This window comes from Haliotis asinina, chromosome 2, assembly GCF_037392515.1.
Source record: "Haliotis asinina isolate JCU_RB_2024 chromosome 2, JCU_Hal_asi_v2, whole genome shotgun sequence".
Classification (NCBI taxonomy): domain Eukaryota; kingdom Metazoa; phylum Mollusca; class Gastropoda; order Lepetellida; family Haliotidae; genus Haliotis; species Haliotis asinina.
The window spans coordinates 6911962-6923974 of NC_090281.1; the positions used below are offsets into that span (position 1 = coordinate 6911962).

At 39.0% G+C, this 12013-nt stretch overlaps 1 protein-coding gene across 1 annotated transcript in view; it reads right to left on the minus strand.

The window, feature by feature from the left end:
• LOC137273179 (patatin-like phospholipase domain-containing protein 7) overlaps positions 1 to 3541 on the minus strand; it is a 54688-nt gene extending 51147 nt beyond the window's left edge. The window contains exon 1 of the mRNA XM_067805671.1: positions 3398 to 3541. Within this exon, the coding sequence (XP_067661772.1) occupies positions 3398 to 3460 (63 nt within the window). The 5' untranslated portion in view covers positions 3461 to 3541. The remainder of the gene's footprint in view (positions 1 to 3397) is intronic.
• Between the last annotated feature and the right edge of the window lie 8472 nt (positions 3542 to 12013).

Here is a 12013-nt window from a genome sequence, read left to right on the forward strand (position 1 = left end):
TTACTTGGCTTTTGGATTCTGATAGTTGACGAAATGAAACAATTTAACCATCAGCATATTGTGTGGTGATTGTTGTCAGTGTGTTCCATTACCCTGTTTATGAAGCAACGATATTGATATTTTTGCCCCGTGTTTATTCCTAATGTCAGTGGCTCTAGCTTACTCATTAACATCTGATGGCAGATGTGGATGTGGGATCCTTATGCTATGATTCCCTTTGTTGTAACCCATGTCTGGACATCAGTCATTGTGATGCACTTGAAGTCTTATTGACTTGTAGACCATCATAATCAGAACAAACTTCAAACAAAACACTTCCTTTTTTAACTTTTGTGACAAAAAATACCCAAACCCTTACTAACTGTTAAAAAAATATCAAAACAGAAATAATTCTTTGCTATTTATTTTGATTCCATGTCTCAATTGGTCAAATTAGTCAAAAAAGGCAGTACTGTCTGCTTTATCATTATGGAATTTGAATCATACTGTTCTACCAATAAATCCGGTTGATCTGTAGTCAAGCAAAGTCAATAAAATATACTTTTAAAACAAATTAGTCAGAAAATACTATATTCACAAAAGTTAATATTTCAGGAACACATTCAATACCTGTAAAATTCACACTGACATAACACTGATAGCTGTTGGCATTTTTATCAAGATGGTGACATGGGGATATTATCCTTGTCTTCTATGATATCCAGGGTATGCAGGGACTAAATCATTCATGTTGGACTCAGCCATAGTAGATTTATGTTAATCCTACCATGATCAAATAAATGGTAATAATAAACATGACTAGTGATGTAATGTGCCTTCTACAAATTCATGATAAGTGAAGACTTGTTTTAATCCACATTACATAAATACGCTTACATAATCAAACCATAATTTCCACCAGCATATTTGAACCACTTCAATCAGACCCGAAGAAGATCAGATATCCAGATTGTAATTTTGAAAATGGCCAAGCTGGCATCCCTTGTAAAAAATTAGCAGTCTATATTTTTTGTCCTAAATTACACACCACTATTATGATATATCATGTATAAGAAAGCTGCAGAGAAGAGAAGTCCAACTTCTGAATGAGTAAGTTAAGTTTTATGCAGCACTCTACAATATACCAGCTATATGGTGGCAGTCGTGTAAATAATCATAAAACATTATGAGCACTGACCTGCACTGTTGGCAACCAATGACAGCAGTATCAAACAAAGTCAGCGAGTCTGACTAATCCGTCCTGTTAAGTCACCACGTATGATAAGCATGGGTTACTGAAGATACATTCGAATCCAGACCTTCACAGGTCTCCTAGCCCTGAGACTCAGTAGAAAATATATTCCACTTTATAACAAATAGAGGATACTAAACACCACTCTCACAGCAAAATAGAAATTGTTCCTCCATTTATTATCATTCATTGTTACTGCCCCAACTTCCAAATCCCTCACATAGAAGTTAGTGTAATATTCCTGGTAATATTATACTGCAGTATTTTATCCAACAGAGTAATGAAGTAGCATTCAAACTTAATCCATGTTAGTATTTCTGAGTTTCAAAGTAAATTCTTCACTGCCTAGTGTCTAGTACTAGTGTTCCCCAACTAAATATAAAGTAAACTATGTCTATAACAAACTCAAGGGACCTCTTATTCCACAGATACTAGTACAGATTCAGACACCTAATCCCCAGCACACAAAGTGAGTCAGATCTGAATGGGTTTGATAAATCAGAGACTGTGGATTCAAACCCCTGATGGGACTACACCCTACAAGGCAAGGATCTGTACTTTACTGAGAAAGTGTAATCCCAAATATATCATGTTTTCTATGATGCACTGAGATCCATGAATACCATACATATCTTGACTCTGGTCTGTCTGTGACTATGCAAACATATACATGTGGTCGCTGTGTTTTCTACTCAAGTAGCAAGGTGCATCAATCCATTCACACATACCTCACAAAAAAAGCTGCACATCATGCACATCAAAGATGTGACCCTCTCCACACTGGATTATTGCAATAGGTGCATCACATCAATCAGTCCTACTTCCAAACTTCATAAACATCAGAAGTCAGCAGTGCATACATGTGTTAGCACAAATGGTATGACTGCACTGATTGCACCACTTACATCATTACACTGGCTACCCATCGAGGCAAGGATTCAATATAGGATCTTGACCATCATCAGCACATGTGTTAGAAGCATGGGTCAATTATTTCATACAGATCTCATCACATCTAGTGACCACATAACAACATCCACTAACAGTAACATTTGTTCAAAGATCTTTTCCATACTCTGCAGACAATCTGTCACTAGATCTTAAGGCACTACATTTTGTTTGTGAACTAAAGACAAATCTCCCCAAAGTTTCCTCCTACAATCAATAAAGTTTCAATAACACCACAAAACTGCACACATGTTCATTCCTTGAGTCTGGGACAATATACTGACTTAGTGATTATATGGTCTTTGCCTGAGTTTAACTTCTGTTCTTCCATATCATTTAGAACTATGAGGAAACATTTGGATTGAAATGGGTTGTGCTTAATGGAACCATCAACATCAAGATCCTTATTTTTATCATTAAGCACACTTAATGAAGTAAGATTAGAATCTGAAATTGCCAAACAGAGCGTGGGGAGATATCAACCCTAACCAAATCCAAAATGGTATTTGCTACCCCAAAACTGCTGGCCATTCCATATTCCTCCAACCTCAAATTTGGAGATATTTTGGAGAATATGAATGGCCATGCTGGATTTCAAAGCGGTTTGCCTTGTATGTGCCATGGTCCAGTTTAGCATAGTGTGGAAAGGTGACATTCTAAGGTAACTTCATTATGCACCTACTTTCTGTAAAACTGAAAAGAGTCTGCATTACATAGCATGCATAAAACCCCTTCAAAACATGGCACTTACGTCAAAACTAGCAAATTAGACCTCATAATAAATGTTTGCGAAAACTGAAAGGTTTTGCTAGATAACTGAATAATAAATCGAACCAGGCAACACTTCCAAAACAATTGTTTACGACCCTGATTTATAAACTGAACCAAACAAGACTTCCAAAACAATCGTTTACCCCCCTGACTGTGCGTACGTGAAGTTTCACAATGTATGCGTTTTTTTCCCATGGGACTGCACTTTATCCAGATTAATCCTTTAAAACAGTTCAGTGAAGTTGTCAGTGTAATTTTGAGGAAACGCCAATGCCGGAAATACACATACTTCATTCAATGTAATGTAATAAGCAGACTGTCACTTTTGACAGTTGTTTTTTCATAATTTAACAAGACGTTGTCAGTTTGTACATGTTTTGCATGTTGCGTGGTTCCTTGTTTACAACATACAACTACGTTAGATATGAATGTAACAAACATAAATACCATGGTTAGTTCGAATTCTGAGAGATGTTTCAAGCCTTGATTAATCTGAGGACCTAAGTCCATAACTGTTTACGTTTTATCAATAAACTTCGTCATGGGGTCAAAGTTTCGTTGTCTGCTGAACCATTTTGGTCTGAGGCTATCTAAGGGACATAACTCATTCTTTCGAACACACCAGCTAACCACACGAAATAATGATGCGCAACCACCTTCAGGTTCAACACAGCTTAACTTGCCCTCTTCTAGACATCATAACAAATATCCAAAGCTATACTTAATATCTTCACAAGCACACACAAGGAAGCAAATGACTGAATGACATCTGTTCTAATGTATGACTGGGGGTTTGGGTGCGGGTGGAGTGATGATTTTTATGGAGATACATATGTACAGTGTCAATGAACTGCGACCCCAATGACCCCAAACAGTTTAGATAGTGTCTTGTGTTTCAACATTTGATCAAGCATTTCAGTGAGTGTTGATATTTCTTTGATCTCTCTTTTCTAAAATATGCGCATTTAAGAGTGTAATGAAACTCATCACTGCCATCACCCACATCATTCATACAAAATAATTGACGTTTTTCATCTACTTGTGTCATCTTCATTATTCAACAGGTAAACGGAGGCATGAAGTATGAAAATGGAATAAGATTACAACTAAAGTACTGTCGGAATAGGGAAAAAAACAACTGTTTTTAGGCTGTTACACTGTATCCGTCAAATTTACACAACTACAAATAGGATACGGCGAAATAACTCCCTTCTGCCTAACTGATGCATTCAGTGGGATACGTAAGAGAGTGTCCAGAAAAGCATGTTTACTCGTAGAATCGATCAAAACCTATTAAAAAATACGAATAGCTGCTGAAAACAACAGATCAGACTATAGATGGCAATTATAGCTTTCGTTTTATAAAGTCTCCACGGTAGCTACATTCTCCTGAAAGTTATTACTTTTTACGACAGTTATCCTTTGTAATGAAGATATGTCTAATTTGAAAATAGGCTTTTAAAAAGTGCCCTTTGTAATACAATATCAACGCATAAAGCAATGGTCTGTTCCAAATAAGTCGCTTTGGAGTTTAAAGAAACTCACACTGCTCATTTCTACAGTGATCTCTCCTCAGTAAAGTCATTTCATTACGTTTCCCATCTCCCTACCACTGGAACTGTAGTTAGGCAGAACTTATTTAGGAGATATTTCACACTTTCGCATAACAACGTTTTTTTCTATTTCGGACAGTGCTTTAAAAGGATAGGGGCGTTAGATAATTTTAAAATTCAAACTGAGATTTCAAAAGAGAATATGTTTCACCTTTCTTTTAATTTTCCACAACCGTGCTCCATTTTAATAGCATTCGCATTTAAAATTGAATTATCTCTATGGTTTATCCCAGAAGATGAAATAGCAGAATGTGAAACCATACAAAACCCGAAAATAGCCTCCAGACATGAAATCCAGCTACAGTTGTGAATACCTTCATTATGAAAATCATACACAGTACCAGAACAGATTGGAGATAACTTCAATGAATTGTTTGTAAACAATTTAGACCAGCAAGTTAACACGCAAGTTTTAACATCAACAGGAATGTGACACCATGATGCATATACAATGGGGTAATAATTTTCTCATATCCCACCATATATTCAAATTAACATATCCCCGTGTTTCACAGCCGTACAACAAGACAACAGCTTTGCCACTGAATCAAAGTGATAGAGTAGACATTCTACTGACAGGTTTAGCATTCTACTTCAACGTAAAACAAAATACACACAATAAGTTTTCCCTAGGGTCATCTAACTTTGAAATATGCAGTTGGGACATCCCTATTGGAACGTAGGTGTTGTCCTAATTAATCCCTAGTCCACAGTCTGACAGTTGTGATGGCTTATTAATGGGAGTAAATCTTTAGACCGACAATTCTGTTTTGGTGTACAGTTGACATTTTGTACTGTCATTTCAACATATGATGGGACGACGCAAAATACACGATCGGTAAGTGACAACTGCTCTTCGATTTCCACATGGTTAATCACACATTTATTCCATTTGTGTGGAAATATTTCCAGATCTCGCAAAGCTCGAACGTTTGTGTGTGTAGATTGCTCAGGTGGATGTATGCCAAAATAAACAATTAATAGTCTCGTAATTATCTCCAGATCAACAACGTCCAGCCACACGCACGGGACAAAACCGTTGGTAGAGCTAATTATCACTACTTTTTGTTATTTTCTTTGCAATGTCTGCATCATTTCAAATATACCTATCCCAAAATGTTAATACCCAGATACTTGTCAAACATCTCCAGTGTTGGCAGAGAGTGACGAAAGCAGATTTTCCCGACTTTTGAGCGGTCGTTGCTTTCGTGTAAATCCACAGTTATCTTCCATACATGTCAAGATTTGCTCATATCCCATTTTACGACAAGACGTTTCGATTCATAACCAAGACTCAGGTAGAACAATTTCTAATTTTACCCAAACATATGCACACGAAATAGCAATGAATGCTCTGTGCTTCACGACTCATTGTCTTACAGAGGTTTATTCCCAGTTTGCCTACGTCCACAAATTTGCCTACAAATGTTGTAAGTGCTTTTGGAACTGAAATTCCACCCCTACTCAGGGAATAGATATGGCCCTTACATGTAAGATATTTAACCGACCACCCTTCATTATGAAAACAATATCCCTCGAGCCATCAGTGTACCTAGCTTTACACAGATGACTTGCAAACCTATGGAGATTGTTTTTGTGCACCGTTCCTTAAACACGCTGCGTCTCCTTAACACGGTACTTTTCTACCCAGTACCTTATCCACTATAATCTACTTACAATTGTTATGGAAGGTAACTTAGTACAACTGAACGTGGACATTTAGCAGTAGATCTCTAGGTATTGTGAGTGTCGCGCCGACTGGTTGCACCTCAACAGAGCTCTCACATATTGTTCGATATCATGAGAAAGAAGACACAAGCTACAGAACAAATAACTGGCAGAGTTGCATATGAAGATATTTCGAAAACATTGGTGGAAATAGGTTTTCTAAATATCAGCTTTGAGGTGTTTTCAAGTATGACTGGATTTGTGTAATTAACTCAACCCAAGCAGATTGATCATTTCGAACACAGTGTATTGTTCAAGTCAGGCTCACGCAACCATCACTGATTGGAGAACAATAGGCACATTTGGATCACCAAGCTTACAAGCTGTTTTCAGTGGAGCACTTTCTTAGGCTGTGTCTGTGTCTACTTTTCACGTTATTGATAACATATTCTCCACCATAATATTCTTCTCTCAACAAAGGTAGATCAAATAAAGTCTCAGCAGAAATTTTCCACTCTCTGACACGCCTAAACATCTGCAGTGTGAAGAAAACACGCCGGGGTCGGAGAAGCTCAGGGAAGAATAACAGATGTGTGAACAGGAAAAATAAGTTTTTTCAAACTCTCAAACTTCTGGTGTCGACAGTGCTTATAAAACTCGTGACAAGGGTACACGTTTGTTCTTGTGTCGAGGAAACACAGGCGTGGAGCGGTTTTGGTATACAACGAAAAAGTTGTTGGCCGGAAACCGAAAGTTGCCAATCCCCATACTTCATTTGAACTTATACCACTACAATTCACATCTTACAACCAATGTTTCAACATCACAGTTTTGTACAGACTATACCTGGTACTTTCTTTGATGACTTTAGTGCACTTCCTGATTCCCTGACGACAATATCCGGTAAGCTGTTGATATGTGGGGACTTACCACACAGCCGACAGTGATGCGCAGAAGCTGTTCAATACTCTGTAAACTCGTGGTCTAACACAAGTTATACATGACCCAACTCACATTAAGGGACACATACTAGACGTGGTGGTTGTGCGTGAGAATGAGCTGACGGCCTGTAACATAAGATCTGATCACCACAGTGTCTTGTTCAGTGTCAACATCACACTTGAAAGACGAACTAGAAAGAACATCTCATTTCGCAAGTGGAAGGACATTGATCCTCTAGAGTTTCAGCTAGATGTCACTACAGCTATTTCTAGCGCTTCAGATCTCTCCGCCAGCGAATATGTTACTCTGTATGACACTCAACTCAGGAATATCATTGACCATTATGCTCCACTGAACCTGCACTGTAACCTTTCATCCAGAATTACCCTGGTATAATGACGAAATTCGATCGGCTAAACGCCTGAAGTGTAAGCTTGAGAAACAGTTTAGACACACTAATTCATAAGCAGATGCATGACAACCAGAGACATCATGTTCACTCTCTTATCCAAACAGCCAAGTCAAGCTATTAGGAAACTGCACTGCAGGATGCTAATGGACAGAAGGACGTGTTCAAGATAGCTAACAGGCTTCTGTTTAAGGATAATCCATTGTCTCTTCCACCTCATACATCCTTTGATCAATTAACTGCCAAGTTTTCCGACTTCTTTTCCCAGAAGATGTCCACTATCAGAGACTCACCATCACACAATGTCCTTCCACACAATGGTCCCCAGCTGCATTTCCATGCCTATCCCATTTCCGACCAGCAACAGAAGCAGAGATTGTGAAACTTAATTCTAAGTCTCCAGCAAAGTCATGTATCGTTGACCCCATTCCAACATGGCTTCTCAAGAACTCCCTGGATACTTTGCTCCAGGAATACACGACCTTAAATGGGTGTTTCGAAGCTATGCAATCAGCATACAGAAATTTTCACTCTACAGAAACCGCACTAGTTAAAGTACACAGCGACATTCTGAGAGCTGTAGACAAAGATGGTGCGGCGGTACTGGTTCTACTTGATCTGAGTAGTGCCTTCGATACTATTGACCATGCTATTCTGATGCATACTCTTAAGACCAGGATGGGCATTAGGGGAACTGCTCTTCAGTGGTTTGAGTCCTACATATCAGGTAGGCATCCGTCGGTGATGATCACATCACCAGTCCCAAGGATCTTGTTTACGTTGTGCCCCAGGGATCGCTTCTTGGACCGCTACTTTTCACAATTTATACTTTTTCTATATGCGATATCGTCAGATCCTATAATCCTTGAACTGCATTTATATTCTGACGATACTCAGATTTACACATCGTTCAAACCCTTACTTCCCTCATCAGCTGTGTCTTCATTTCTCACTATTGAAGAATGTGTCAAATGCATCAAAAACTGGATGATGATAAAACTGAACTCATAGTTTTCCATCCTAAGCGCCTCTAACCCAATATCTCTCTTCCTTATTTCAGCATCGACCAGTGGGAGATTCAGCCAAAGCATGAGGTGCGCAACTTGGGAGTTATATTTGATTCATCACTGGCAATGGAGCCACACATCATTAACATCTGTAGAAGGACATACTGCCATATTCGCAACATCGGCATGATTCGACGATACCTGGACGTCAAAATTACAGAATCTCTGATTCAGGCATATGTAACATCTCGTCTGGACTACTGTAATGCGCTTCTTGTCGGTCAAATTATCTCATACACAAACTTCAGAAGGTGGAGAATACTTCAGCCAGAGTGATCTCTCAGTCAAGGAATCGTACCACATTACTCCCATTCTTCACTCACTTCATAGGCTTCCCATCCAGACCGCATAAAATATAAAATTCTCCTTCTTGTTTACAAAAGTATACATGGTCTAACTCCTCAGTACCTACGACCGGCCCTCATCTCTGGAACAATCTGCTATCTTACATGAGAACACAACCAGATTTAGCTGTTTTTAGCTACAAGTATGCGATAGCTTTACTCGATGACGACGCTTCTACGACTGATGCCACTTTCCCTAGTGTAATCAGCTGTGTACAACCACCGCTGGAAAGTTCTTCCACCTTTACCTCAGACGCGCCGTGACGTGTCTTTAGAAGAACTATGGACACATCCCATGGATGGACGACAATCAGGGCAGGCGAAGACGTTTTTTCCTGAAGCTGATATCACAGGGTGTTTTATTCCACTATACTTAAGCACTGGGGCTACGTGCCTCAGGAAAAGGTCTTGCTCCAGAGTATCGTGACGATGCCTGGAGGGAAATGATGGAGTCTAGGCCAGATGGCGATAAGATCCAGACATTCAGCGATTACATCACCTACGTGGTTAGACTACGACGTCAGCTTCCCTGTCAGGATGTGGGACCAACACGACAACACTGGACCAAGCACCAATAACCACTCAACGGGTTGAAGAAAAGAGCCGATAAAGTCCACCCTAATATAAACGAACTTATTATCGAACGTAAGAAGAGTCTGAAGAGCGCGTCTTTAGGAGACAGTTGGAACACGGCGGTACCGACCACCAGCGGTCTTGAATCTACAAATACATGGTCTCGAAAGTAAAACGACCGATAGACGAGTTGTCCACAGGCAGAAAACACCGCTGCAGTGTATTGACGATGTTAGACATCTGGTCAAACTTCATTGAGATTGAACATTTCTTGATCATTGTGATTATGTGACTACAGTGATGTCAGTGACGTTTGTGATTATGGTGACAGTAATGCTATGCATATATTAAAACAAAACATACTGTAATAATTATTATTATGAAATCTTATTCACCCCGTGGAAGAATTAATTTGCTTACATAGGTTAGAGGAACCCAATACACAAACCACAAACCCCGGATTTGTTTTGATAGCAGTGTTGGCAAACTAGGACATAGGCACACTGGGAACCGCCCATCACAGCTAGACTGTTTAATGAATGCATATACAACTTTCAAAGCTTCGTACCCAAGCTAAAGTGCGAGGAGCATGTACTGCAAATATCATGCCGTTTTTATGATTGGCAGAAGATTCTTGTGTGTGCATCGTAACATAGGTTGTTATTGGCTTTACCATCAACGGGGATGGAAGTAGCGTAAAATCATTATTTTGTGGATGTGTACGGTCAGGTCATTCAAAGTAGAGTTATTCGTAGGATATGTGCTGTATTTGTCACTATCGCCAGTGACTGAAGGGATGGTGCATATCCAACAAGGGTCCATGCAGGTAGCAAAAGCACTGTTCACCGATGACAGTTTTATAGGTCTCACCGGACAAACATCTGTTTTTGATTTTGATTATTTGTTCACACAATTAAAATAGGTAGCCTCTTTGCTTTAGCCCTATAATATATGAGTGGGGCAGATTTGACTTGGGCTAACGACTTGTTCATGTAGTTTCAATCAATTTTATAACTACTCTTTCGGTCAATATTTGTCGATCTTTGATTATTTTAGTAAATAAATCGTGCGTGTGCATATCATACTGTGTTACGGATTTAATTGGGTTTTACATAGCAAAATACGGCTCAATATTTGGATCAAAATTTGAATAGCAGGCTCGTCATGCTTGTCCACAAAACATATGGCGAACGTTTCTCCAGCAAGTCGATGATATGACTACAGACGAGTCATTTTTTCCGAAGATATTTCAGAATATATATTTATTACATTATATCACCGGGGTCATTGTTCGACATTTCTATTCGGGGTCTTTCGTTTAAGGTGTCTTTTATCACACAGTTAGTAGATTGTCCGTGGACGACTGAGGTACTGTGACATGACTTATACACAACGTCTGCTAGTGATCATGTACGCTCCATTCTGGGAACGCCTTGTGTGTTGAATATTCCATTTTGAGAATGTGGTCACTAGATATAGTAGGCTGGTTTTAGGCTGGTTAGAATCTCCCGATAAACGGGGAAAGTTTCTTGATCTTCCAAATTCATACTGAAATGTGTGAGAAGCGGAGGATAGACCAATGATACCCCAGGTCCTGTTGAACGGCAGTTGTAGACTCAGCTGACGTCACCTGGAAGCTTTGTCGCAAGTTTTCATGTCGGTATGTAAACATTCGGAGTTTCATAATACACACATGTTGGTTGCTTGCGAGTTTCATGAATTTGACACATTGAGACAATTTTACGTGCATAACGGTACCTCAGTGTAACAAACATTATATATTTCATTTGTAATCTTAGATATCTGACACAGATAAGTCATGTGATCTTAGTTAGGAAGAATATACTTCTTTGAATGGAAATTTAGAAGTTGGGAAAAGTCCGACGTTTCGATACAGATTCTTGCAGTTGTCAAACAGGACTGTATACACGTCACATTCCTGCGTGACAACATTACAAGAATCTGTGAAAACGTTACATTCCTGCTGGACAACGGTACAAGAATCTGTATACACGTTACATTCCTGCTTGACAACCAACGGTACATGAATCTTAATACACGTTACATTCCTGTTTGACAACGGTACATGAATCTGTATACACGTTGCATTCCTGCTTGACAACCAACGGTACATGAATCTTAATACACGTCACATTCCTGCTTGACAACGGTACATGAATCTGTATACACGTTACATTCCTGCTTGACAACGGTACAAGAATCTGTATCGAAACGTTGCACTCTCATAATAAAGACGTTGTTATCCATAAAGACTGTCAATTTTGTAAGAAAAATAAACTGTTGAAATTGACAACTACCCAAAATGATAAACTGACACTATTCACTATTCGATATGCCATTTGTTTCAAGAAAGAACTTCTCAAAGTTAATGCTATCAGTTTTTGTTTAAACCGAAAGTAGCCATATTCCGAGATATTAGACGTACA